A 26,037-nucleotide genomic window follows, 5' to 3' on the forward strand; every position below is an offset into this window, starting at 1 on the left:
TCTCTTGTTTTTTTCTGACACGGGTTCTTGCTGTGTGTCCTAGGCTGATCTCAAACTCCTGGGCTTAAGCAGGCTTTGCACCTCAGCCTCCTGAGTAACTGAGACTACAGGTGTGTGCCACCATGCTCAGCTTGGTTTTTTTGTTTTTAATATTTTTGAAGTTGTTGATAGACCTTTATTTTATTTATTTACACACGGTGCTGAGAATTGAACCCAATGCCTCACCCATGCCAGGCAAGTGCGCTACCCCTGAGCCACAGCCACAGCCCCTGTCCTTTTTTGATTGTGTTCATTCCTCCAACTAGATTACAAACACCTTAAAATTAGATACCAAGGGGCTGGGGCTGTAGCTTAGTGGCAGAGCACTTGCCTTCACATGTGAAGCACCGAGTTCGATCCTCAGCACCACATAAAAATAAACACATAAAATAAAGGCATGCTGTACAACTACAAAAATTTTTTTTAAAAAAATTAGATATCAAAACAAACATCTACTATTGTAAACAAACATCTACATCTGCCAACATTTTTGTGGGGAAAGGGGCTTACCACTGAACCTCATCCCCAGCCCTTTTTTGTATTTTATTTAGAGACAGGGTCTCACTGAGTTGCATGGGGACCTCCCTAAGTTACTGAGGCTGGCTTTGAACTCGAGATCCTCCTGCCTCAGCCTCCTGAGTCACTGGGATTACAGGCTGTACCACCGAAACCAGCACATTGACCTTGTTTTTACTGCTTTAAATGTAACAAACACCGAATAGTAGAAACCATCTGATTCTCATGAACTTGACTCCAGGACTGGGCTTTTATGAAGAGAAGAGGCAGAGGTGCCATGGCTATTAATGGCCACTAGAGGCTCTCAGGGCTGGGCAGGGTATGGGGGCTGTGTATATGTGATCTCCCACTACCCCCCACCTGGCCAGAGCTAAAATAATAAAATGCTGATCTCACTGTTCCCCCACCCTTTCCCCCGGCTGGGCACCAGGCTCCTCCTGCTGCCGGAGCAGTGCCCCAGTAGAACAGAACTACTGACAGAAGGGGAGGTGAGAAGGAGGTGGCCATCAGGACTGGTAAGTGGGGACAGCAGGGGGCTTATAGTTGAGAATCTGGTGGGAGATAGGAGAAGAAGAGTAGCTCTTAAATAACATGAGTATGTCTCTGTCACTCAGTGTTTGTCTCTGCCACCACCCTGTTCCTTAACTGTGTCATTTATGTTGTCGATATAAGTGTCTCACACACGTTTTGGTTTTGGGTCTTTTACCTTAGCAGGGTGTGTATGTGTGGTTTGTGTATGTCTTCACATTGTAAAAGATCATGTGAGTTTAATCTTTCCACAGTTTTAAGAGAGACTTTACTCCATTTAAAAGGCATTTCTCACCCATTGGTCTGGTGTCACCTTCCTGGTGACAGATATGGGGACTCAGTCCCTTCTCCTGAGGCCATAATGCCCTTCCCCCAACTTGGAAGTCCCCTAGCTTCTGAGTCCTTGCTTTCCCTAAGGATTCAGAATTTCAGCAAAGAGGTGAAGTGAAATTTTGATCCCTCCACATAAAAGAGGAAATACGGGTGGGATAAAAAAGTTCGCCTCCCTCCCCCAACAGCCCTCCTTGTTTTCCTTAGCCAGTTTAGTAAAACAAACTGAGTAATAGTAAGGAGAGGACAAATTTCCCCGAAGCCCTCTGTGCACCCCACCCCCATACACACACCTTTCAGTGGGGACTGGGCATGACTCCAGCTGTGCTGGCAGAGCTCCCAGCAGCTGTGCTAGGCAACAGGCCTGATGGGCGAGGGTATGGGGTGCCTGTTGCCAGGATTTCCCTGTCACACAACGAGAGGACAAACCCAGTTTGGATCCTGGGATCCCCATCCAAATTGGATAGAAGCTGAAGGAGACACCAATTCTAACTCTAAACAAACTAACCTCCCCTCCCCTACTAGGTTTCTAACCTCCAGTGATCTACCCCCGGCTTTTCTCTTTATGTCCATACTGTGTCCATGTCCATCTTTCCATGTCCAACTACTTTTTCCATGTCCCCCCAGGCTCTCAGTGCCACACAGTGGGGAAGGGGTGGGGGTCACCATGTCATCATATCAGAAGGAACTGGAGAAATACAGAGATATAGATGAAGATGAGATCCTAAGGACCTTGAGCCCCGAGGAGCTAGAGCAGCTGGACTGCGAGCTACAGGAGATGGACCCTGAGGTAGGGGCTGCAGCACAGAACCAGGAGTAGTCCCCAGGCATTTGGGAAAGGTGCTGGGCTCCGGGTGGCTGAGACCAGAGCTAACTACAGGGCCTGGAGTCCCAAGAGAGCCAGGGAAAAGCTATCTGGAGATGTTTTAGGGAGCCCTAGAGGTACACCAGAGGGGTACCTGACTTGTTTCCTAAAACTCATCCCTAAGAACATGCTCCTGCCAGCTGGATTAAGACAACGTGACCAGACAAAGAAGAGCCCCACAGGGCCACTGGACCGAGAGGCCCTTTTGCAGTACCTGGAACAACAGGCACTAGAAGTCAAAGAGCGTGATGACTTGGTACCCTTCACAGGAGAGAAGAAGGGTATGGGGACCCTGACTTCCATGCCTCCCAGAAATTCAATGGCTCTTTCAGTCTCCCCTCCAACTTCCCTCTCACCTCCAACTCCTACCTGCCCAGGGTGCCCTGACACCTGCATGCCAGCTTGCACTCTGAAGTTTTCATCAGGGATCAGGGGATCCAGGAGTCCTGAACTTGTAGAGGATTCAGACTTTCTGGTGTCCCCTAGCAACCCAGCATTATACCTCCTGAAGAAAGGAAGGAAGCTGGAGGCCAGGATCTTGGGAGAAATGACCTCTGCCTGAACCATCCTTCATCTCCCCATCAGGGAAACCCTATATTCAGCCAAAGAGAGAAATTCCAGCACAGGAACAGATCACCCTAGAGCCTGAGCTGGAAGAGGCCCTGGCCCATGCCACAGATGCTGAGATGTGTGATATAGCAGGTGGGCAGTGGTGAGAACTTGAGGAGGGTAGAGGATCAGGGGCAGGGGGGTCCTTGCTGTGACAGGACACCTATAGATGGGAAAGGCCTATATTCTGAACTGGACAGAGATGTCAAAGCCTCAGGCAGTGGTTTTTTAACTTTTCTTAGTTGTTTACATATATATATATATATATATATATTCATATATATATATTCAATATATATATATATTCATTTTTAATTTAACAAGGTAGTATCCCAGAGTAATTTTACAGAGATAAAAGCAAAAAAAAAAAAAAAAAAAAAAAAAGGAGATGTTCTGGCTAAAATCAGCAGGGGTTCTCTGCAGACCCTCATCACCTTCTTATAGTTCCTCAGGGGGACTTCCCTAAGCCCTATCTCAAAGTTTTAGAAACCACTGCCTTGGGCAATTTATAGAAGGGAACCTGGGGACTGAGGATGGGTGGGAAACCCCTATGGAAAAATGAAAGGGGTTAGGATGTACAAATGCTGCTGCAGAGTAAGGTGAGAGGTGTGCTTGGAACAGGCCCCTTCTCATCACCTGCACTTCCTTTACTTCCCCTCTCTAGCAATTCTGGGCATGTACACACTGATGAGCAACAAGCAATATTATGATGCCATCTGCAGTGGAGAAATCTGCAACACTGAAGGCATTAGCAGTGAGTGTGTTGGGGAAGTAGCCCCCCCACCCCAGGGATCTGGGCAGGCAGTCCCAGAATCAGAGAAAAGGTGGCAAAGGGTAAAATAGATGAATCTGGGTGAGGACATGGTGCATGAGTGATAGAACAGTGGGGAGATTGTGGGGGACATGTTGGGGTTCCCTTCCTGCTGTCACCCATCAGGTGTGGTACAGCCTGACAAGTATAAACCAGTGCCAGATGAGCCCCCAAACCCCACAAACATTGAGGAGATGCTAAAGAGGGTTCGAAGCAATGACAAAGAACTGGAGGAGGTGAACCTCAATAATATACAGGTATTTGATGCCCATCTTCCAAACAGTAACACAGGGATAACTCTGCTGACAAATGAGAGTCTCTAGCCCATCATCTCTCGTGTTCCTCTGATAGGACATCCCAATAACCATGCTAAGTGAACTGTGTGAGGCGATGAAGACAAACACCTATGTCCGGAGCTTCAGTCTGGTGGCCACAAGGAGTGGTGACCCCATTGCCAATGTAAGACTAGTTGACATTCTCAGTCCTCTCCCCACACCTTGATATGAACCCTGGGCAAGGCTGTCATAAAGGAGTGGCTAGGGGTACTATTCCCATCATATTTTCTTTCTTTTTTTGGTGGGGGGCACCAGGGATTGAATCCAGGAGTGCTTTACCACTGAGCAACATTCCCAGCCCCTTTTATTTTTTGAGACAGGGTCCTGCTAAGTTTCTGAGGCTAGCTTTGAATTTGGGATTCTCCTGCCTCAGCTTCCAGAGCTGTTGGGATTACAGGCATGGCTGCTATGCCCAGCTCATTGTATTTTCTTCAGACAGACCTCATGGGGGGTGATTTAGCTCAGTTTGTAGAGTGCTTGCCCTGCATGCACAAGGCCCTGGTTCAATCCCCAGCACCACACACACAAAAAAAAAAAAAAAAAAATCTCATGGGGACCCTGACACATAATCCAATGGTTTGCAGCTCTGAAATCCTGAAATGATTATTCCAAAGGGCCTCAGTCCTTTCTCATACTCCAACTCCACTGTGTGCTTAATTTCCATTTTTACCTACTACTTACTTCAGTCTCCCTCCAGCCCCACTTACAGCTCCTCAAGGACTCTTCAAAAAGTTGTTTCCTTCTTGCTCCTGTTCTTTCTCCTCAGTCATCTGTGAAACTCTCCTAATCTTAACCCAAGTTCCTACTACCTAGGCGGTGGCTGACATGTTGCGCGAGAACCGTAGTCTCCAGAGCTTGAACATTGAATCCAACTTCATTAGCAGCACAGGACTCATGGCTGTGCTGAAGGCTGTTCGGGAAAATGCCACACTCACTGAGCTCCGTGTGGACAACCAGGTCAGCATTCCTTTCCCTTGGTCTTCACCTTCAGCTAATACCCAATGAGTTTCCTCCCTGAGCCAACCATTGGAGCAGTTATCTCACTTGATTTTGTTGGAGTTCTTGTTCCTCTCTGTGAGGGAAACCAAGTCAGCACCTTTCTTCATCACCTGGAGAAACGAGCCCCTTGACTCCCCAAAGGCATCTATGGTCTGGCATGGTGAATGACCCAGAGGGTGGCTGACAGCTTCCACCTCTTCCTCCTCCAGCGCCAGTGGCCTGGTGATGCAGTGGAGATGGAAATGGCCACCGTGCTAGAGCAGTGTCCCTCTATCGTTCGCTTTGGCTACCACTTTACACAACAGGGGCCACGAGCTCGGGCAGCCCAAGCCATGACTCGGAACAATGAACTACGTAAGTAATTGCAGACATGGTGTGTGTGAGCTGAAGACAGGAAATGTGGAAACTGGTTGATGCTCCTGAAAGCAGACTTAGTGACAAACACCTTGGGTTGTTGCCAGACATATTCATATGAGAAGTTCAGATCCCATGAGTGATGAGAAAGTATATAGAAAGTTCTTCTGCCCCGGATATATACCCATAGAGAGGTGGGAAGGAAGCTGGACAATTTTTTTTTTTTTAAACTCCAGAGTACACTACCACTGAACTACATCCTCGGTCCTTTTAATTTATGAAACAGGATCTCACTAAGTTGTCGAGACTGGACATGAACTTGTGATCCTCCTGCCTCAGCCTCCTGAATCACTAGGATTACAGGCATGTGCCACTGTGCCCAGCCATAATTCTAATATTTGGTGTAGTTTTTTATGGTATTAATGTGGCATGGACATGTCAGGTGGCCTAAGACACTACCATCTTATGATTCTAAGGAACTGGAAAGAAGAGTACCCTTGCCAAAATCAGGAGATGGAACAAAAGCTTGTGTTTGCTTTCTTTCATTTACAGGTCGCCAGCAAAAGAAGAGATAAGACCACCCTTCCCTTGACCAACTAGAGCTGGGAACCCTGGACACGTAAATTCTCATTTCCCCTCTTCCTGTAAATAAAGGCCCTTTTGTCCATCCTGCATGACTCCTTCTTGGGCTTTTGGGTGGGAATCTTGGCGCTAACCCCCAAGGGTTACTGCCAGTTCATCAGGGGATTATTTATACTCTGGGGATCAGCAGGCAGAGAGTTTCAGGTTACTAGGAGAAGGTGGGGGAGCTTCCTCCTTTGGTGTTCCCCACAAACCTGCCAATACCTTCAGTCTTTCTACTTTCACAGAGTATTTGGCCTCAATTCTGTTTCCAGATGTGACCAGAGTCCCCCAGTCTACCCACAACCCTCATGTGATTTGATCTGGGAAGGACTTTGAGTGGAGGTGGGGAAGGAGGCAGACAACACGAAGGGCAAAGACCTCTTTCTGACAGACTTATTAATAGGGCATTGGGCTGCATGCAGCTGACGCTTGGCATGACTTTGGTAGAAGGTGGGGGAGGGATTAGAAGTATGGGGAGCTGTGTACATTGCAGAGAAGGAATGGCCAGGTTGAGAATGAACAGATCTGAAATCCTGATATAGAACAGGAAACTCAACTCAAGGAAAGTCAGGCTCCCAGTGCCCACTGTAGTTTATTTGTAAATGAATGGGGAAAGATGGTTTCAGTCTATAGGGAGATCAGGGGGTTCCTCCTCATCAGAGTCAAACTCAACATTTTCATCTTTTATCCATCGACCTCGTCCATCTGGGATCCATCCAGAGCTGGAAACATCAGAGAAAAGACAATTAGTCAGGGAGGTAATATAATTTGTGGCAATAAGAAAAAATATTAAATAGGTTTGAAAAAAGGAGGGTCAGGTAGCGTGTGGTGGTACACTTTTATTATAATCTTAGCTACTAGGATCACAAATTCAAGGCCAGTTTGGGCAACTTAACATGACTGTCTCAAAATAAAAAATTTTAAAAAGGGGGCTGGAAATGTAGTTCAGTGGTAGAGTGCTCACCCAGCATGCAGAAGGTCCTGGGATCAATCCTGAGTACCACAAAATAATAAAAATTAAAAGATAAAGGGCTGAGGTTGTGGCTCAGCAGTAGAGCACTCGCCTAGCATGTGCGCGGCCAGGGTTCAATCCTCAGCACCACATAAAAATAAATGAATAAAATAAAGATATTGTGTTCAACTATATTAAAAAAAAAAAAAAAAAGACAAAGGAAGCTAGGGAGTGTGGTGGTCAAGGCTAGCATGGAAAAGGCCCTAGGTTTAATTCTCAGTACTGTGGGAAAAAAGAGGTCAGAGAGAAAACAGAAAACCTGAGGAATGTGATTCGGCATATTCACCTTCGAAGTGTGAGGTAATGGTTCAGGGCTCGTCTTCTTGTGGGGCTCATAGGTGCAGGGGTTGAGACAGTCGCTTTCTCCTTGGCCTGTGGGCCAGCCTCTGGCTCAGGTTCCCTATTGCTCTTCCTACTCTGGAGCTGGACCTCTGGGGTTGGCAAAGGGGAACAGGAGACAGAAGGACCAGAGGCTTCTGATCTGGGTAGAAAAAATAAGAGCCTCTAAAAGCAGTAATGGAAAGGGCCAACTATCCTATGACTCCCAACCTCTTAAAGCAATGTTTTCTAAATAGTGTTCGTCAAGACATCAATAAATATCTTTCGGGCTGGGGATGTGGCTCAAGCGGTAGCATGCTTGCCTGGCATGCATGCGGCCCAGGTTCAATCTTTAGCACCACATACAAAGATGTTGTGTCCACCAAAAATTAAAAAATAAAATATTAGAAAAATAAATAAATAAATAAGTAAATATCTTTCATAAATAGGATTTTGGAATCATGAATTTGGGAAAAGCTAGCTAAACATTTTAAAACTTTTAATCCTTTTTTTTTAAATGACATTACTATTTTTAGTTGTCAATGGATCTTTATTTTATTTATTTATATGTGGTGCTGAAATTCAAACCCAGTGCCTTGCACATGCTAGGCAAGTGCTCTACCACTAAGCCACAATCCCAGCCCTAAACTTTTTATCTTAAAAGACTGTATATTGGGGGCTGGGGATGTGGCTCAAGCGGCAGCGCGCTCGCCTGGCATGCATGCGGCCCGGGTTCAATCCTCAGCACCACATACAAACAAAGATGTTGTGTCTGCCAAAAACTAAAAAATAAAAAAAAGACTGTATATTTAGCAAGGTGTACTTAGTGCCTGTAATCCCAGCAACTTGGGAGACTGAGGCAGGAGGACCACAAGTTCAGTAACTTAGGGAGACCCTGTCTCAAGATAAAAAATAACAAGGACTGGGGATGTGATTGAGTGATTAAGTGCCCTTGTGTGCTAGCAATATGCCTGAAATCCCAGCAATTCAAGAGGTTGAGGCTGGATCATAGATTCAAAGCCAGCCTCAGCAACTTAGTGAGACCCTACCTCTAACCACTAAGCCACATCCCCAGTTCTTTTTTACAGTTTATTAGAGACAAGGTATTGCTGAGTTGCTTAGGGCCTTGCTAAGTTGCTAAGACTGGCTCTGAACTCATGATCCTCCTGCCTCAACCTCCCAAACTGCTGGGATTAGAGGCATGTGCCACAGTGCACAGTTCTATCTAAAAATTGTTTACAAATAAGTAAAGAAAGGATTGGGGATGTAGTTCAGAGGTAGTGTCCCTGGTTCAATCCCCAGTACTACATAAACAAAGAAGCAAGCAAAAAACCCTAAAACAATTCAAACCAAGTCAAACACCAGTATTCCTCAGAATACATTTTAAAAAACAATACATTTAGAACCATCTATTTTCTTCTGTCCTCCCTACTTCTGGCTTTCCCATCCCACAGACCTGTACTTCCGACGGCAGCAACTGTTATAGTGGGGAGCTCTATGCAGAGCATTCTGGGTGATAAGTCGAGTCTGAGTTAACAGAGGAGCCTGGTATGGAAATGAAAGAGTCAGAGCTTTCAGAAACAAAAGTTCTTGAAGCATAATGTATGCAGGAAGGTCTGTCTGTCTGTTTGTATGTCTAAACCCCTCCCTCTCTGATTACCTCAGCTTTGGTCTCTTCCCTCCTCAATTCATTCTGTTGTCTTGGATTTTGCTCTCTTCCTTTTCCTGGCTCCTTCTTGCCATAGAAAAGCTGCAGGCCTGAGGAGAAAAGGAAGGAGAACCGAAAACCTAACACCAAGGGCTGGGGTTGTGGGTCAGGAGCAGAGCGCTCGCCTAGCCCGTGCAAGGCCCTGGGTTTGATCCACAGCACCACAGAGTGGTCTGTGGAAATTTTAAGTTTATTCTCTATCTCCTGACTTCCCCCAAACTTACTAGACAGATGCTTCTTTCCTGAACGATGGGCAGTCAGCATGGCCAGTGTGTCCAATACAGGTCGATGGGGGCAGATGGCACAAGCAAAGCTGGGAAGGGGGAGAGAAGAAGATAAAAAGGACTGAGGAGTTCCCTGCGGTGGGGAATTTGTCCCACCCCTATTTTAGCAATCCTTTCCAAAGCCTAACCCTTAGGTCTCTCAATCCCCACCTTTTCCAGTCCTCACTTCCCACCAAAGAATCCTAGATACTCCTGATTCCTTAATAACAAAAGTTTGTTGAGCCAGAAACCCTTAGGTTCGATCCAATCTTTGCCCTCACCGTCCATCCCGTAGCATCAGAGCCTCATCCTCCGGGATGTAACTGGCCAGCAGGTCCCCAACCCTTCGTTTCTGCAGGGGACAGAAGAAGTTTGGAAAGGATCAGCGGAATAGGAGGGATGGGTGGAAGGTAAATAATAGGGATGAGGAGCCTAGTGGAATAAGGGTCGTGGGGAGAACAGCGATCATAAGAGCTCCTGGGAGCCTGGCTCCGCACCAGGCAGCTCACACTCTCAACTTTGACTCCACATTAGGTTCTGATCCCTCCATAAGAAGAAGGATCACTCTCATTTCTTCTCCTCTGGATCGCTCCACGGTACCAACGCAGCTGTTGCCAGGACAACATAACAGAACTCCTTCACAGCCTTCAGAAGGCAGCTGAAGATGCTCCAGACCCTCTACTAGCACTTACTTTGAGAACATTGAGCTGACTCCAATCATCGCCTTCCCTCTTGAAAGACATCACGAACGTGAGCCCTAGAAATGATAAATTCTCTTGGGCCGGCTTCGCCACTCCTTCAGGCTACCGTAGGAAGAATGGAACACCTCCGTCCCTTCTTCCGGGTTGGTCTTCGTCAATTTCCGGAGGTGCGCTTCCACGAATGCACCGCGCGATCCCGAAAGCCCGCCTCCCCCGTTCTGAGAGGACTGCATTTCCTATGGTGCGCTGCGACCCCTCCGACGCGGAGCCTTTTGGGAAATGAAGTCTTTTTTTCAAAGAGCTTGCCGCTCAGCTGGGTCGAGGCCCTAGCATCTTGACGGATTCCAGGCGTCGGGAGGGACCAGAACCTAAAGTGGAGCCCAAGTTTGAGGGTGTGACCTGCCTGGTGCGGAGCCAGGCTCCCAGGAGCTCAGTGGAATGTGCCCTACAAACTCTCGCAGTCTTCGAGCGTCTCGTCAGGGGCCACAGCCGACCTAGGGTGGGCCCGAGGTGCTCCTGACCACAGCCGATGAAACTCAGGACGGCGCCGAGCCGGAACGTGGGGGCCCGGGGAGGCCTGGCCGCCGTACTGGGAGACACCCTGAGGAACGCGGGTTGAGGAGGGGGCTAGAGTTCAAAGGTCAGAGGTCACCGCAGCGAGAGGTGCGGCGAGGGGATGAAAGTCCGAGGGTGTTGAGACTCCAGGACTGAATGCTCGGGACAGATCGGTGGGTGGGCGAGTTGCAGAGAGGAAAAGCGGAGCGGAGCGGGGGCGCGGAGGGAGGCTTAGGAACGAAGGAGAAGGAATTCCCTGGATAGTCACTCCCTGGGTTGGAGCGACACTGCCTGTCACTTAACCGGGCGACCTCTTTTGCGACCCCAGCTGTCCGGGTGAGGAGATGGCTTCTCCCTCTAGACAGCCCCCCTTGGGAGGCTCTGGGCTGCTGCAGGGCAGCCGGGCTCGTTCTTACGGAAGCCTGGTGCAGTCCGCCTGCTCCCCGGTGAGAGAGCGGCGCCTGGAGCACCGGCTGGAACCCGGAGACACCCTGGCCGGGCTGGCCCTGCGATACGGAGTGACGGTGAGTCTCCCGGAGCACCGTGTGCGCCACCACCCGGAGAGGCCCGCGCCCGGCGCAGACGGCCCCTTCTCCCTGGCGCGCCCTGCGTGCGCGGTGGCCTCTCCTGTGGGGTTCCACTCGGCGTTGCGCTGCCTGGTGGGGACGGAGCCTGTCCCACGGTGCCGATGCAGAGAAGTAGTTCCAATGGTTCTGCCAGACACCGTGCCGGGCGTCCTGTGCTGGAGCCGGGTTCAGCCTCGCATCCCTCCCAGTACACACCTATTGTGTGTGTGTTTTTTTTTTTTGCGTCAGAGAAACTTGAGACAGCTTGGCTAACCAGTTTGATCAAGGTCAAATAACTGAACATCAGAGTTGGAATTCAAACAAGTCTGTCTGACTCTGACGACTATATTATTAACCACATAGAAAATTTTTAATTGAGAGATTAAACATTTACAGCAAATAATGAAGAGATGGTTTTTAGCTCTCAGTGTCTAAAGTGTTTATCTCTTTTCATTCTTGTTTCCTCCTCAGGGCTCTGCTTTCTTTCCAGGTGCAGAACAGGTACTCTGTACATCAAGTATTTCAGGTCATGATTATGGGAAATTTGATATATGTTAAAATATATTGCATTAAGATGGGCGTGGTGGTGTGTGTCTATAATCCCAGTGACTACTCCAGAGGCTGAGGCAAGAGGATCACAAGTTCAAGGCCAACCTCAGCAATTTAGTGAGACCCTGTCTCAAAATAAAAAAACAAAAATGACTGGGGATGTAGATCAGTTGTAGAGTACCCCTGGGTTCACTCCCAAGTACAAAAATAAATAAATAAATAAATAAATAAATAAATAATATATATATATATATATATATATAAACTTATAACATTAAAGTTGGTGAGATTCCACCCCCCATGTCCTATTCCATCTCATACAAACAATGTTGAATTTAGACAACATTTTTATACTTTGTGTATTTATTTATTTTTCTTGTTGGTACTGGGGATTTAACCCCAGGGCATTTTATCACTGAATCACTTTTTATTTTTTATTTTGAGACAGGGTATCACTAAGTTGCTGAAGGCCACACCAAGTAGAATTATTATAGGTGTGTATCACCACACTCAGCTTGCTTTGTACATTTAAAGCACTGTGATAACCCTTTTTGGAGACAGAAACATAAATATATGGTTGCTGTGCTCATGTAATTTACAGTCTAATGAGAATGGACAGAGATACAAATAATGATTATAGGTGAAAGAATGTGGTGAGTTTGTAGTGGTAATTACAAGTAGTGGGAAAACAAAAAAGATTAACTTTTACTTGGAAACAGGCAGGGATAGCCATCAGTGCAGGTTTTAAGGGTGCCATCACATTGAGCTTTGAAAGACTTCCTCTGTAGTTCCTTCCAACAAACCTATTTAATATAGTTATTTATATCTTTGTCTTTCCAATAGCCTATATCCTATAGAGTAGGAACTTTTTCTTTTCAACTTTGTATGTCTAAAGTCTGTCATTGTCTCAGATACATAGAAGCTTAAAAGATTTTTTTTTTTTTGAATGAAGGAATGAAATTGAGGCTATGTATCTACAGGTGGAGGGGCTGGGGATGTGGCTCAAGCAGTAGCGCCCTCGCCTGGCATGCGCAGGGCACTGAGTTGGATCCTCAACACCACATAAAAATAAAAGATGTTGTGTCCACCAAAAATTTAAAAATTCTCTCTCTCTCTCTTTCTTTAAAAAAAAAAAAAATCTACAGGTGGAGATTGGGAGTGTAAGAAAGGGAACATTTCAAGTAGAGAGAGTGACCTAATAAGCAAAGGAAGTGAATATGAAATTATAGGGCATTGTGTGCATATACAAATATGTAACAAAAAATTTTATCAGTATGTACAACTATAATGCATCAATCAAAAAAAAGTGGAGGAAAAAAGAAAGTATATAGGACAGCCTCTTGGTCTCAGCAAAGGCTTGCAGGTATGTCAAGGAAATTGGGGGACCATGGGATATAGCTCTCTGGTAGAGCATCTGCATATGCAAGGCTCCAGGTTCAATCTTTAGCACCAAAAAACAAAAACAAAACTCAGTAGATAATAAGTGATTTCCTGGGTAGTCCAGTTTCCCTCCCCTTCTTTTTTAGTGCTAAGGATCAACCCAGGTCCTTGCATGTAGATAAACATTCTACCACTGAGCTACCCCCCAGCCTGATATGCCTTCTTTTTTTTTGTTTGTTTTGGTACTAAGGATTGAATCCAGGAGCACTTAACCACTGAGTCTCATCCTCAACGCCCCGCTCCCTTTTCTTTTTTGAGTTAGGGTCTCAGTAAATTTTCTGAGGCTGGCCTCAAATTTGCTATCCTCAAAAAAAAGAAAAAAATTGCAATCCTCCTGCCTAGGCCTCTGGAGTAGCTGGGATTACAGGCATGCACCACTACCACCACTACCACCACCACCACCCTCATCCTGAGGGTTTCTTATATCCCTGAAAAAAGATCTGTAGTCCGGCTGGGGATGTGGCTCAAGCGGTAGCGCGCGCTTGCCTGGCATGCGTGCGGCCCGGGTTCGATCCTCAGCACCACATACCAACAAAGATGTTGTGTCCGCCGAGAACTAAAAAAATAAATATCAAAAATTCTCTCTCTCTCTCTCCTCTCTCACTCTCTCTTTAAAAAAAAAAAAAAGATCTGTAGTCTAATGAAGAATTTTAGGTTCTGGTTCTATTCTGCTTAGTAGCTGTGTCTCTTCTCATTTGGAGCCTCAATTTTCCCACTATTTGTAAAATGAAGAAAGTGTATTAAATAATGATATTTACTTAACTTATTACCTACCTATTAATTAAGGAACACTTAGCATGTGCCAGACTCCATACATATATTATCTGATATTATCTTCATAACACTATGAAATAGTTATAACCATTCTTACTTATTTATTTAGTGTGGTGCTAGAGATCATACCCAGGGCCTCAAGCATGATAGGTAATCACTCTACCACTGAGCTACCTCCCTAGTCCTTATTCTCATTTAAAGATGAGGAGTCAGGGGGCTGGGGATGTGGCTCAAGCCGTAGTGCATTTGCCTGGCATGCATGCAGCTCGGGTTCAATCCTTAGCACCACATACAAATAAAGATGTTGTATCTATCGAAAACTAAAAAATAAATATTAAAATTCTCTCTCTCTCTCTTTAAAAAAGAAAAAAAAATCGATGAGGAGCCAGTATGGTGGCATACACCTATAATCCTAGCTACTCTTGAAATTGAGGCAGGAGGATTGAAAGTTTGAGGCCAGCCTGGGCAAAATAATGCTACCATGTGTCAAAATTTAAAAGGCTGGAGGTATAGTTCAGTGCCTTCCTAGTATGCATGAGGCCCAGGATTCAATCCTCTGTACCACAGAATAGATAAAAACATATCATAAATAAATCGAAAGTAAGACTTAGGAAGGCTACACAGACAGTATAATTGGTATAATTAGGATTCACACCAGGTCATCTCATATTAAAATCCTCACTTTTAAGCCAGTTGGTGTTAGTGCCTGCCTGTAATCCCAGCAAGTTGGGAGGCTGAGGCAGGATGATGACAAGTTCAAAGCTAGCCTCAGCAATTTATTGAGACCCTGTCTCAAAATAAAAAATAAAAATGGCTGAGGCTGGGTGTGGTGATATTCTCTTGTAATCCCGGTGGTTTGGGAGGCTGAGGTAGGAGGATCATGAGTTCAAAACCAACCTCAACAATTTAGTAAGTCCCTAAGCAACTCAGTGAGACCTGTCTCTAAATAAAATATAAAACGGGCTGGGGATGTGGCTCAGTGGGTAAGCATCCCTGGGTTCAATCCCTGGTACCAAAATAAATAAATAAAAATACAATTCTTACTTTTGCCAGGTATGATTCATACCTATAATCTCTGCTTCTTGGGAGGCTAAGGTAGGAGGATCACAAATTCAAGGCCAATTTATCAAGATTAAGGATGAGGATGTAGCTCAGTGGTAAAGGATTCAGTTTATATATATATATATATATATATATTCATATATTATCTGATATTATCTTTATATATATATTTTTTCCACAACTTAGACCTTGTCTTAAAATAAAAAATAAAAAGGACTGGGGATGTAGCTCAATGTAAATCACTTCTGGATTTGATCCCCAGGTCCAAAAAAAAAAGTGATTTTCCAAACTGGTGCCAATATAAAATGAAATTATAGTAAAATTGACACTCTGCCTTCTGATAATACTAACATACTCTATCTTTAGTTATTATACTTTATTATCTAGTTTATTCATAATGAATAAGTAAACCCCTGCTAGGTGCCAAGCTCTGTGAGATGCTAAGGTACACCTTGGGAATACAGAGACATCAAGTCACCATCCCTGCCCTTAAGATTCACAGGAGGGCTGGAGATTTGGCTCAATGAGAGTACTTGCCTAGCATGCACAAGGCCCTGGAGTTCAATCCCCAGCACTGCATTAAAAAAAATAATCATAAAGGGGCTGGAAGTATAGCTCAGTGGTAGAATGCTTGCCTCGCATGCATGAGGCCCTGGGTTTGATCCTCAGCACAACATAAAAATAAATAAATAAAAATGAAAATATTGTGTTCATCTACAACTAAAAACTATTTTTAAAAATAGTAATCATAAATAAAGACACAGGGTTTGAATAGGTGCTGGGGATATAGCTCCGTTAGTAGAGTGCTTGCCTCACATGCACAAGGCCCTTAGTTCGATAACACCATCAAAAAAAAAAATGCTACAAAGATACAGGGTTTGAGTAAAACATTCATAGAAGTAAATAACAATATGGTAAGGCAATGTGTTTTGTGTTTTTTTTTTCTTTTATATTTTTTCATTACTGGTGATTGAATTCAGGGTCTCTCATATGATAGGCAAGCACTCTACCATTGAACTATTCCCCAGCCATTTATTTATTTATTTACTTACTTATTTGGTACTGAGAATTGAGCCAGGAAGCTTTACTACTAATCTTTACCCAACCCCCTCCTTTTTTAAAAACTTGAGACAGGGTACCCTTAAGTTGTCCAGGCTGGCCTTGAATTTTTGATTTTCCTGCCTCACCTTCCTTAGTTGCGTGTTTACAGGGATGCACCACCACATCCAGCTTGTTTTTGTTTTTGGTGTAGTTCCATGGATCAAATTCAGAGGCTTGCACATGACAGGCAAGTCCTCTGTTATTGAGCTATCCCCTCACCTCATAGGACCAGTATTATTACAGCTGTGAAGAAGGTAACACAAAAGGAGTGTTGATGAGTAAAAATTCTCCAAGCAGAGAAGGGGAGAGTGGGGAGGCATTTCAGGCAGAAAGAGCAGCTTGAATAAGAGAAAGTATGAAAGATCATGGAATCTTCAAAGAAAAATGAAAAGTTCAGGATAGCAAAGTTTGTATAGATGGCAGAAGAGAGACAAGGCTAGACATTTCTGGTCTGAGAAAACTAGACTGAGAAAACCCTGAAAGGTAAATTTATTTTTCATTTTTGGTGGTGCTGGGAGTGAACCCAGGGCCTTGTGCATGCAAGGTAAGCACTCTTCCAACTGAGCTATATCCCCTGATTTTTACCTTTTAGCCAGTGAGGATCCATAGGAGTTTATAAGCAGGCTAGTGGGTTAATCAGATTATTTTTCTATTTGCGAAGAGGAAGATGAGTAGAAGTGAAAGAGGAAGAGCAACTACACTGTTAGGATAACTCAGATGAGAAATATTAAGGGTTTATTCTAGGGCAATGGCATTAGACATGAAGATAAGATCAGATGAGGCATGTCTATCTGTCTGTCTCTCTCTTTCTCTCACTTTCTCTCTCTTTTTTCATCACTGAGTATTGAACCCAGGTCTTTGCACATGCTAGGCAAGCACTCTACCAAGAAGGTACATCCCCAGCCCTGCCAGCCCAGATTTTTAAAGCACTTTTGTTGTCCAGTTTGGTGTGGATGATAAAAGTACATGATAAGGGGCTGGGGATGTGGCTCAAGTGGCAGCAGGCTGGCCTGGCATGCGCAAGGCACTGGGTTTGATTTCCCTAGCACCACATAAAAATAAATATATTGTGTCCATCTAAAACAAAACAAAACAAAACAAAAACATGATAAGGATGACATTGAACTGGGTATTGTGGCATTTGCCTGTAAATCCCTGCTACGCTGGAGGTTGAGACAGAAGGATTGCAGATTCAAGGCCAGCCTGGGCCACTTAGTGAGAGACTCTATTTCAAAAAATAACTTTGGGGGCTCGGGATGTGACTCAAGTGGTAGCATGCTTGCCTGGCATGCATGAGGCACTGGGTTTGATCCTCAGCACCACATAAAGATAAAATAAAGATATTTAAAAAATGAATAAATGTAAATAATAATAATGATAATAATAATAATAATTTTTTAAGGTGTAGCTTAATAGTGGAGCACTTGCCTAGCATGTGCGAGGCCCTGGGCTCAATACCATCAAAAAAAAAAAAAAATCAAAATCAAGCCAGGCGGGCTGGGGGTGTGGCTCAAGCGGTAGCACGCTCGTTTGGCATGCGTGTGGCCGGGGTTCGATCCTCAGCACCACATACAAACAAAGATGTTGTGTCCGCCGATGACTGAAAAATAAATGTTGAAATTCTCTCTCACTCTCTCTAAAAAAAAAAAATCAAGCCAGGCATGGTCACTCATGCCTGTGATCCCAGTGGCTTGGGAGGCTGAGGCAGGAGGATTGTGAGTTCAAAGCCAGCCTCAGCAGCTTAGTGAGGCCCTAAGCAAGAGACCTTGTCTCTAAATATATTTTAAAAGAGAAGGGGATGTGACTCGATGGTTAAGCACTCCTGGGTTTAATTCCTGGTTAAAAAAAATTTTTTTAATTAAAAAATAGGGATATATAGCTCAGTGGTAGAGTACCCCTGGGTTCAATTTCCAGTACTGGGGGAAAAAGAAAAAAAAAAAAAGATGTATTTCCAAGCAGGAAATACCACTGAGCTGCATCCTCAGCCTGACATTGCAAGACCAAGTAAATAGATGGTGATGGCAGTCACTGTATTCAGTGATGAATAAATATTTGATGAAAGAAATTATTATAGTGTGAAAAGCATTCCCAGGAGGAGTAAAAGGCCAAGGATTCTATTTCTACCCTGGTAAGCTATGACCCCCGCCCTTTTCATTTTATTTTGAATCTCACTAAGCTGCCCAAGCTGGCCTCAAACGTGATTCTCCTACTCAACCTCAAGAGTAGCTGGTACTGCAGGCATGCACCACCATGCCTGGTTTATAAAAGCTTTTTGCCTCAATAATTTTTAAAAATGTAAAGGAGCCTTAAGACTAAAGAGTATGAAAATGGCTTACATATAAATTGGAATAATATCAACCCTATGTATTTTAGATTGCTGTTATGATAAGACAAGATTGATCATTGTAACTGTTATTAATCTTGATGACTTTTTTTAAAAGATGGAACAGATCAAGCGTGCAAACCGCCTTTATACTAATGACTCCATCTTCCTGAAGAAAACTCTCTACATCCCCATCCTGAGAGAGCCCAGAGACCTGTTCAATGGTTTGGATTCAGAGGAAGAGAAAGATGGAGAGGAAGAGGTAGACCCACGTAAGGATGAAGTTCAGCTACACTCAGCTGAGAGGAAGAAACAAGAGACAGGTTCAGGCCGTGCCAGTGGTGAAGCTCTCCCTAAAGCTGGCCAGGAACCCCCTGCTCCCCTCCATGACCTCTCTGCCTCTGATTTCCTTAAGAAGCTTGATTCACAGATCAGCCTGTCAAAGAAGGCTGCTGCCCAAAAGCTGAGAACAGGGGAAAGCAGGTGGGTCTTGAGTAGTTCCTTGTAAGTCCCTGCATAGGTTCCTCCATCTTACCTAACCATAAACACAAGTGCCAGCAGAAATGAGGTGATACCTTTTCCTTGGTGACCCCAAGACAGTGAGCAGAGCCAATGGCTGCTGGATGGGTTGAGGTGGTGGGAAATTGGGTTCCATGTTATCAGTGGAATTAAACAGTTGACTGTTCTTCCTGCTCTGATAATCCATGCAGGAGCATTAGTATTGAGAAATACATCTTAGAACAGCTAGTTCGGGAATCAAGAGAGGAAGAGAGTTTCCCCTCTTCACTTGGCCTATTCTCAGGTTCTTCCCTTCATCTATCACTCTTTCCCTGCTTTTCTCACCTGCAGGATACTTGGGGAAGATGCAGGTCTCCATCAGAGCTCCCCTCGGATGCAGCAACGAGCAGTCCTAGGTCCTGTGCCACTGACCCGGACCTCTCGGACCCAGACACTGCGGGACCAGGAGGATGAAATCTTCAAACTCTGATGTTCCCAGAACTGAGAGAAGCAGTATGTTGACGAAGCAATGTGAGGGGGAGAGGAGCCTGAGGTGAGGCTCAAGGACATGGCTTCCCAGCCTGACTCCCTCGACTCCTGCTGTCTTCTCCAGCCTCCCCGTAGACCAAGAATTCCTTGGCCTGGGCATTTTTCTGGCAGGAGTTCGAGATGGGGCCTAGACCCCTCCCTAGTTCTTGGGCTGAATCTAGAGTTTTCCTTTAGATTCAAAAGGTTCTTTTTATACCCCTGCTACCTTTCCTATCCCTTTCACCCTTCTCTAGCCTTAGAGCAGAGAAGCAAAGACTCCCTTTCAACTTCTTCCCTATCTCCACCTGTGTTACCTAATTTATTTGGTGCTATATTGAAGTAATATTTATTTGCTGTATCTAACTCTTTCCCACTGTTAGCTGAAAATGTGATTTCTAGAGCCCTGGGATGAGGGGAACCCAGACACAATTAAGTGGTCCGTCAGCTTCCCCGCTGCTTGCCCACGCATGTTATCAAGGACAGGGGAATCGTGGTCTAGCGCTGTCATGGAGAACAGTGGGCTGTTCCAAGTCTTTTCCCCAGTCTCAAGGTGAAGGATTTGGGTTCAGTCTGACCAACTAGTTCCCTATACTTCTAAGAAAAAGCAGCAATGTAGAGACCTGAATTCTCCATTCTTCCAGTTCACCCTTCTGACCTCTCTCTGCTCAGCCTGCAGTGGAGCTAAGGGATAGAAGAAGCATTGCCTTGGGGTGTGAGAAGGACAGTTGTGGGAGTCTCTTTGTTACACCCCCTCCCCACTAAAGCCTGTCTGTGTACGCCTTGCCCCTTACTGCATATTTATTTGCAATTTGTAGCACTGGTTTGCGGTACAGTTTGTTTTTTTGTCTTAAACAGAAGAAGTAGACAAGGGAACCTCAATAATACTGGAAAATGGAAATATGCCTCAGTCTCATGTTTGGAAATAGTGAGAGGTGAGACAAGTTGTGTTTATATACCTCCTTTCCTCTGTGATGATCCTAAGGTATAAAAAACTGGAGAGATTAAACATTGAGCCCTATGCACATTTTAGTAGTTTTATTTCCCCTGTGAGACTCTCCCTTACCCTAGTTGCTTCTTCCTGCACGCTAAAACAGGCTCTGACATCTGGGCAAACTCCACCTAGAGCTGGGAGTCTAGAACATCTCTAAGGGCCACCTTACCCCCTCCTGTCTTTAGTGTCCCCAGAGGGGTTACATGGGCTGCACCCCCTTCCCTTGATTCATGGGAGAAGGGGCTTCCCTGTTTCAGAGTCCCTCATGGGAGAAAGAGAGATCCAAGTTTCACTTCGCCTTTTTCAGGCTGCTTTGTTTCCTGTGCTAGGGCTGGAGTAGGAAAGAGTCCTCACCCCTCAGCGTTGCTCCTTCTCCACCAGCAGTTTGGGGGCAGGGTGGTCTCAAAGTCTATAGCACTCTTGAGAACGAAGGCTGAGGATTGAAAAGCGTTAGTGCAGATGAGCAGGGTTAGAAAGCCTGTTATCTGTTTTCCAGCTGGCCACGGGAGGCGGTGCTGGGTTCAGAGTTTTCAGAGCTTCCCCTCATCCAGCAGCTTCCTGAGCCCATCGCAGATCTTGCCAAGGTGCTGAGTGAAGCCAGGCCCATAGAGGGCTGTGAGCAGCCCTGGGTCAGAGAAGTGATCAAACACGTGGCGAATGCGGCCCTGTGACTTGGGTGTGAGGTGGTGCTGCACCAGTTCCAGCAGCGTGTCTCGGCACTCATTGAGCAGGCTTGCTAACACGGCAGCCTCGAAAGTGAAGTCCACCTCTCCAAAGCTCAGTGCCGTCATGGCACCCTGCCGCAGCTTCTGGCGAAAGCGGGTAGCCAGGTCCAGCTCGCTGGGGCCAAAGCTGCCATTGCGGTGCAGCACAGCCACCTTGACAGCCACCTTGATCAGGTCCTTGATAACCCGCTGGGCCTGGGGCCGACTGTGCGTGTACTCTTTGGACACACGGTACAGCTCGTCTAGTACCTCGCTGCTTGTCTCATCAATGAAGAGGTGAACCACAGACCGACCTGCCATCTTACTTAGTAGTTTCTTCTCCGCTTGCAGTGCCAGACTCTTTGAGCTGAAGGACTCCATGGTGTCTGGGAATGGGTATGTGGACAGTCACTAGAAGAGAGGCCACAGGCTTCCTTAGAAAGAGAGAACCGGCTTTTCCCCTTTCTGTTGCTTCTGTGGTTCCTTTGTCCTCTTTCCCCTGGGCCCCTCCATCCTCTCTGCCTTGCTCTTGCTTTTTTCCTTTAGTGCTGTATGAAATCTTGATCTCCAAAACAGCCCTGAAGAGCCTGGGTTACCCAGGCTGGAGGACCCAGCACACAGAAGCTAGCCTCCCGGAGTTTCAAAGCCTCAGGGGAAGTAGTCTGTTGCTGCCACAGTGGAGAGAGCGGGGCTTACCTGGCAGTTAATTCTCACAGCTATCATTTTTGGATGCCAACTGTATACCTACAGCTGTAAGATATAGACATCACTCTTGATGTTTTACAACTGAGCAAACTCAGACTTGGGTTAAAGTATTTACCCAAGATCAGTCACAACTGGTTTTTAGTCTCCAAAAGTCCATATGTACTATATTGCATTTTTATCTTATTTGTTTTCAATACTTGGGATTGAATCCAGGTGTGCTCTACCACTAAACTACATCCCAGCCCTTTTTACTTTATTTATTTTGCAGTGCTGGGGATCAAACCCAGGGCCTTTGTTCATTCATTCTACCACTGAGTCTCATCTCCAGCCCCTCGACCCTTTTTATTTTTTATTTTGAGACAGGATCTTCCTAAGCATCTGAGACTGTCCTTGAGTTTGCGATCCTCCTGCCTTGGCCTCCCAAATCACTGGGGTTACAGGTGTGCACCACTATACCCAGTCACTGCTTTGCATTTGAAAAAGTGAGAAGCACAGGGACCCAAGGAGTACTAATACGAATACCTAACATTTACTCAAAACCTTCTGTGTGCCACATGCTTTATATGAATTACTTGTCTACCCAACTGTATAAGGTTGGTATCCCCATTTTGCAATGAGAAAAACTGAAGTTAAGAGAAATTAAGCAGTTTGGCTGAAATCACTAGTAAATGATAACAATGGATGTCAAACCAAATAATCCCAAAAGCCCTTCCCCAGAGCTGTCAACGAGGTTGAAGACGCTGAGCAAGTCTGAGAAACAAGCACCTCAAGAAGGGCAGGTAGTCCTAAAGCTCTGGTCTGCTGGGCTGAACTAGAGACCCTCCTAGTGACATATATGATGAATATGTCCAGGGTTCTCCCCCGTGATCCTCGCCTGTGGTTCTTCTGGTTGTTTTGCTTCTTACTTCCCCCTCCCCTGCTCTGCAGGATGTGGTGGCTGTGACCGCAGTGAGGAGCAGCCTGGTCCTCTCCCCTAAATGAAAATGGGAGTCTGAAGAGGCAGTGGAGGTGGGCACCTGAAGGGGTTTCTTCCCCAGCTGAATCATTCCAGTGGGAGCCTTCAACATTGATTTGCTTCTGGCTTGCCCTGGGGCTTTCTAGATGAGGCTCCACAGCCACCGGAAGAGACATTGCTCCATGTGAGCCTTCCTTCCTCCTTGGCCTTCCTGTTACCCAGCTCTGCGTTGCCCTTATAGCCATCTCACATTTGGTTCAGTCTTCTCACCCTCTCCTCCTTACGGTGTCCCCTTTTCTCCCCTCCGGGCTCTGCCTTTAATTCTGGCCATGGTCTCCCTCTGGTCCTGACCCATCTACCTCCATGTCTTTGACATTTCCTTGTATCTTCCAATCCTCGCCACACATCCATACCCACCCTCAGCCCTCAGCCCTCCCCGCCCACACCCCTCTCCCAAGCCAGGACTTTCTTTCCCAGGCGCCTTGCCCCAGGGAAAACTCAGCTTTACTGGGTTACAACCAAGAATTCTGCAAGTGTAAGCTTCACAATATAGAAAGCTAAGTCTGAAACAGCTAGATACCCTCTGCCCACCATCACCCTGAAGTCTACCTTCTGTCATTGTTGGTCCCTCACCTGTCACGCACTGGTGCCAGTCTTGCCTTGGATGTTCCGGGAGAGCTGACAGAATGGAGAAGCTCCTAAGTGAGAGGCCCTCTGGCCTGGCCCCACCCCTCAAGCCCCGCCTACCTACTCTGTGCTCTACCTCCGGTTCACCATCCCTGTCGCCAAGGGGGCCAGTGGCCAAGCAGTCACCTAGACATAAGAGGAAGGACAAAAGGAATAGAAGGTCTCTGATAAAACCGACTTGACTCTGAAGCAGGCAGAAGGGGATGCACATTCTCCACTCTCAAAATGTTTGTCGGCTTCTTTCCTTGCCGTCCAGATCCTTGAGATCCGATTATATTGCTGTGTTTCTAGAGAAGATGTAGAGTGTTGATTGCTGGGTGGGGGGAGTCAGTGGGAAAAGTTCTGAAGAGTGATACCGTGAGTCAACATTGTCACAAGCAACTTTCAGCTCCTGACAGGTAAGGTTGGCACAGGCCTTAGTACTGGAGGGAGGAAGATGCTGGGCTCAGGGCTGCTGGGCCATGTGTGACCAGCAGGTGACAGCACTGCACTGAACCACTCTAGAAATGAGGAACCCCCAAATGAGGGCAAGTTCTTGAATGAAGCAAAAGCATTTACCATAAAGAATCTTACCGCTGGGCGCCGTGGCGCACGCCTGTAATCTCAGCCCCATGCCTGTAATCCCAGCAGTTTGAGAGGCTGAGGCAGGAGGATCACAAGTTCAAAAGCCAGCCTCAGCAATTCAGTGAGACCCTGTCTCTAAATAAAATACAAAATAGAGCTGGGGATGTGGCTTAAAATAATCGTCATCATCATCATCATCTTACAACCTGTCCAGGGCCACAGATAGCTATAATACAAGTCAAAAGTCAAACAATGCTATTAACTTTGTTTACCATGGGTCTTGCTATGTCAACCAGGTTGGTCTCTGACTTATGGGCTTAAGATGATCCTCCCACCTCAGCCTCAGATTCTGAAGCAGCTGGGACTACAGTTGTGCTACACCCAGATCATTCATTTTTATATATTTATTTTGGTACTGGGGATTGAACCCAGGGGTGCTTAACCATGTAGCCACATCCCCAGTCCTTTTTAAAAAAATATTCTATTTAGAGCCAGGGTCTTTCTAAGCTGCTCAGGGCCTTGCTAAATTGCTGAGGCTGAGGCTGGCTTTGAATTTGCGTTCCTCATGCCTTACTCTCATCAGCTGCTGGGATTATAAACTCTGCCATTGTGTCGGGGTTTGTTTTGTTTTGTTTTGTTTTGTTTTATTGTTTTGTTTTTCATAGGGGATCAATCTCAGGTCCTTACACCTTACACTTGCTGGGTAAGCACTCTATCATTGAGCTATACCACCAGCCCTACCATTAGCTTTAATATAGGATTAGAGGTTTAAAGAATTAAAGAGGCTTAGATTAATTCTGATATGGCAGAAAAGTCTGACTTGCAAGGATAGATTAGACTATTTAGTAATCAGAGATGAGGAAGAAATACTTCCCAGATGGTGGAGCAACGTAAGCATGCACTGGGCATCCTCGGAAGTGGTGATCTATATGTTTGGAGCATAAGTTTTTTGTGTTTGTTTTTCTGGTACTAAGGATTGAACCTAGAGGTGCTCAAGTACGTAGCCACATCCCCAGCCCTCCCCCTTTTTAAAAATTTTGAGACAAGTACTCACTAAGTTTCTTAGGGCCTCACTAAGTTGCTGAGGCTGATCTTAAATTTGCAGTCCTGCCTTAGCTTCCCAAGTGGCTATAATTATGGGTGTGCACCACTTTGCCCCGAAGTTTTTTTGTTTTATGTATTAGAGTGTTGTAATTATATGTAGTATTTGGGTTCATTTTGGCAAAATTATGCATATAAGGAATTTGATTTTAATCTTCAATCTCCCTTCTTTAGTTCCCCTTCTCCCTCTCCTTTTCTCTCTCCTCTACTGATCTTCCTTTCACTTTTACTTATTTATTTATAGTTGTAGATGGACACAATACTTTTATTTTATTTATTTATTTTTATGCAGTGCTAACGATCGAACCCAGGCCTTCACATGCACTAGGCAAGTGCTCTATCACTGAACTACACCCCAGCCCCTCTTATTTTTTATTTTATTTTATTTTTTTAAAGAGAGAGAGAGAGAATTTTTTTTCAATGTTTATTTTTTTTTAGTTCTTGGTGGACACAACATCTTTGTTTGTATGTGGTGCTGAGGATCGAACCCAGGCCCCATGCATGCCAGGCGAGCGCACTACCGCTTGAGCCACATCCCCAGCCCCCCTCTTGTTTTTGATTTGTACTTTCTACATATGCATACAGGTGCAATTCCCTTTGGTACATTTCTATATGTATATAACATGATTATGTTAAATTTATTCCACATTTCTTTCCCTTCCTCCTCCCTCTCATTCTCCTACTCCACTGATCTTCCTCTATGACATCCCATCCCTTCCCCCACTGCTTTCTTTCCCTTATTCTGCTCTAGCTTCCATATATGAGAGAAATCATTTGACCCTTGATTTTCTGAGACTGGCTTATTTCACTTAGAATGATAGAATATAGGCTCTTTTTAAAAATATATTTTTAATTCTCAGTGAACCTTTATTTTATTATATGAGGTGCTGAGAATCAAACCCAGTGTCTCACACATACTAGG

The 26,037-nt window shown here is 45.4% G+C and overlaps 4 protein-coding genes across 9 annotated transcripts; 2 read left to right on the forward strand and 2 right to left on the reverse strand.

Moving 5' to 3' along the window:
* Positions 1-25: 25 nt before the first annotated feature.
* Tmod4 (tropomodulin 4) lies at positions 26-6,055 on the forward strand. 2 transcript variants are annotated; one of them, XM_040287558.2, is made up of 9 exons: positions 26-1,070; positions 2,403-2,559; positions 2,864-2,980; positions 3,552-3,641; positions 3,825-3,955; positions 4,050-4,157; positions 4,847-4,990; positions 5,242-5,386; positions 5,939-6,055. In XM_040287558.2, exons 1-9 carry the CDS (start codon positions 939-941, stop codon positions 5,959-5,961), a joined length of 1,047 nt encoding a protein of 348 aa, XP_040143492.1. In that variant the 5' UTR covers positions 26-938; the 3' UTR covers positions 5,962-6,055. The 2 variants fall into 2 exon arrangements, with proteins under 2 accessions (XP_040143492.1, XP_040143491.1); XM_040287557.2 differs by lacking the exon at positions 26-1,070 and adding an exon at positions 1,102-2,203.
* A 512-nt stretch (positions 6,056-6,567) lies between these two features.
* Positions 6,568-10,146, reverse strand: Scnm1 (sodium channel modifier 1). 2 transcript variants are annotated; one of them, XM_005331199.4, is made up of 7 exons: positions 10,004-10,146; positions 9,593-9,663; positions 9,273-9,361; positions 9,001-9,098; positions 8,797-8,885; positions 7,309-7,503; positions 6,568-6,732 (listed from the first exon to the last, which is right to left on the reverse strand). In XM_005331199.4, exons 1-7 carry the CDS (start codon positions 10,052-10,054, stop codon positions 6,633-6,635), a joined length of 693 nt encoding a protein of 230 aa, XP_005331256.1. In that variant the 5' UTR covers positions 10,055-10,146; the 3' UTR covers positions 6,568-6,632. The 2 variants fall into 2 exon arrangements, with proteins under 2 accessions (XP_005331256.1, XP_040143493.1); XM_040287559.2 differs by lacking the exon at positions 10,004-10,146 and adding an exon at positions 9,821-9,929.
* A 765-nt stretch (positions 10,147-10,911) lies between these two features.
* On the forward strand, positions 10,912-20,430 carry Lysmd1 (LysM domain containing 1). 3 transcript variants are annotated; one of them, XR_005734832.2, is made up of 5 exons: positions 10,912-11,091; positions 11,605-11,634; positions 18,501-18,865; positions 19,232-19,433; positions 20,264-20,430. XR_005734832.2 is itself a non-coding variant. In XM_021730439.3 (4 exons), exons 1-4 carry the CDS (start codon positions 10,912-10,914, stop codon positions 19,368-19,370), a joined length of 714 nt encoding a protein of 237 aa, XP_021586114.1. In that variant the 3' UTR covers positions 19,371-20,430. The 3 variants fall into 3 exon arrangements, 2 of the variants coding, with proteins under 2 accessions (XP_021586114.1, XP_021586116.1); XM_021730439.3 differs by having other exon boundaries at positions 19,232-20,430; XM_021730441.3 differs by lacking the exon at positions 11,605-11,634 and having other exon boundaries at positions 19,232-20,430.
* On the reverse strand, positions 20,429-23,486 carry Tnfaip8l2 (TNF alpha induced protein 8 like 2). Of its 2 annotated transcripts, none has more exons than XM_005331197.5 (2): positions 23,397-23,486; positions 20,429-21,514 (listed from the first exon to the last, which is right to left on the reverse strand). In XM_005331197.5, the coding sequence occupies exon 2, from the start codon at positions 21,482-21,484 to the stop codon at positions 20,930-20,932; it is 555 nt and encodes a 184-aa protein (XP_005331254.1). In that variant the 5' UTR covers positions 21,485-21,514; positions 23,397-23,486; the 3' UTR covers positions 20,429-20,929. The 2 variants fall into 2 exon arrangements, with proteins under 2 accessions (XP_005331254.1, XP_040143495.1); XM_040287561.2 differs by having other exon boundaries at positions 23,373-23,455.
* Positions 23,487-26,037: the final 2,551 nt, after the last annotated feature.

This window comes from Ictidomys tridecemlineatus, chromosome 11 (genome assembly GCF_052094955.1).
Source record: "Ictidomys tridecemlineatus isolate mIctTri1 chromosome 11, mIctTri1.hap1, whole genome shotgun sequence".
NCBI classification, from domain to species: domain Eukaryota; kingdom Metazoa; phylum Chordata; class Mammalia; order Rodentia; family Sciuridae; genus Ictidomys; species Ictidomys tridecemlineatus.

Coding starts and splice junctions, on each gene's coding strand:
- Scnm1 (XM_005331199.4), bottom strand. CDS start 10,054: ATGTCTTTCAAGAGGGAAGGCGATGATTGGAGTCAGCTCAATGTTCTC. Junction 9,664..10,003: donor GTCAGCTCAATGTTCTCAAA/GTAAGTGCTAGT, acceptor TGTCCCCTGCAG/AAACGAAGGGTTGGGGACCT. Junction 7,504..8,796: donor TGCTGCCGTCGGAAGTACAG/GTCTGTGGGATG, acceptor TTTTCTACCCAG/ATCAGAAGCCTCTGGTCCTT.
- Tmod4 (XM_040287557.2), top strand. CDS start 1,781: ATGGGCGAGGGTATGGGGTGCCTGTTGCCAGGATTTCCCTGTCACACA. Junction 2,560..2,863: donor CTTCACAGGAGAGAAGAAGG/GTATGGGGACCC, acceptor TCTCCCCATCAG/GGAAACCCTATATTCAGCCA. Junction 2,981..3,551: donor TGAGATGTGTGATATAGCAG/GTGGGCAGTGGT, acceptor TCCCCTCTCTAG/CAATTCTGGGCATGTACACA.
- Lysmd1 (XM_021730439.3), top strand. CDS start 10,912: ATGGCTTCTCCCTCTAGACAGCCCCCCTTGGGAGGCTCTGGGCTGCTG. Junction 11,092..11,604: donor CCCTGCGATACGGAGTGACG/GTGAGTCTCCCG, acceptor TTTCCTCCTCAG/GGCTCTGCTTTCTTTCCAGG. Junction 18,866..19,231: donor CTGAGAACAGGGGAAAGCAG/GTGGGTCTTGAG, acceptor TCTCACCTGCAG/GATACTTGGGGAAGATGCAG.
- Tnfaip8l2 (XM_005331197.5), bottom strand. CDS start 21,484: ATGGAGTCCTTCAGCTCAAAGAGTCTGGCACTGCAAGCGGAGAAGAAA.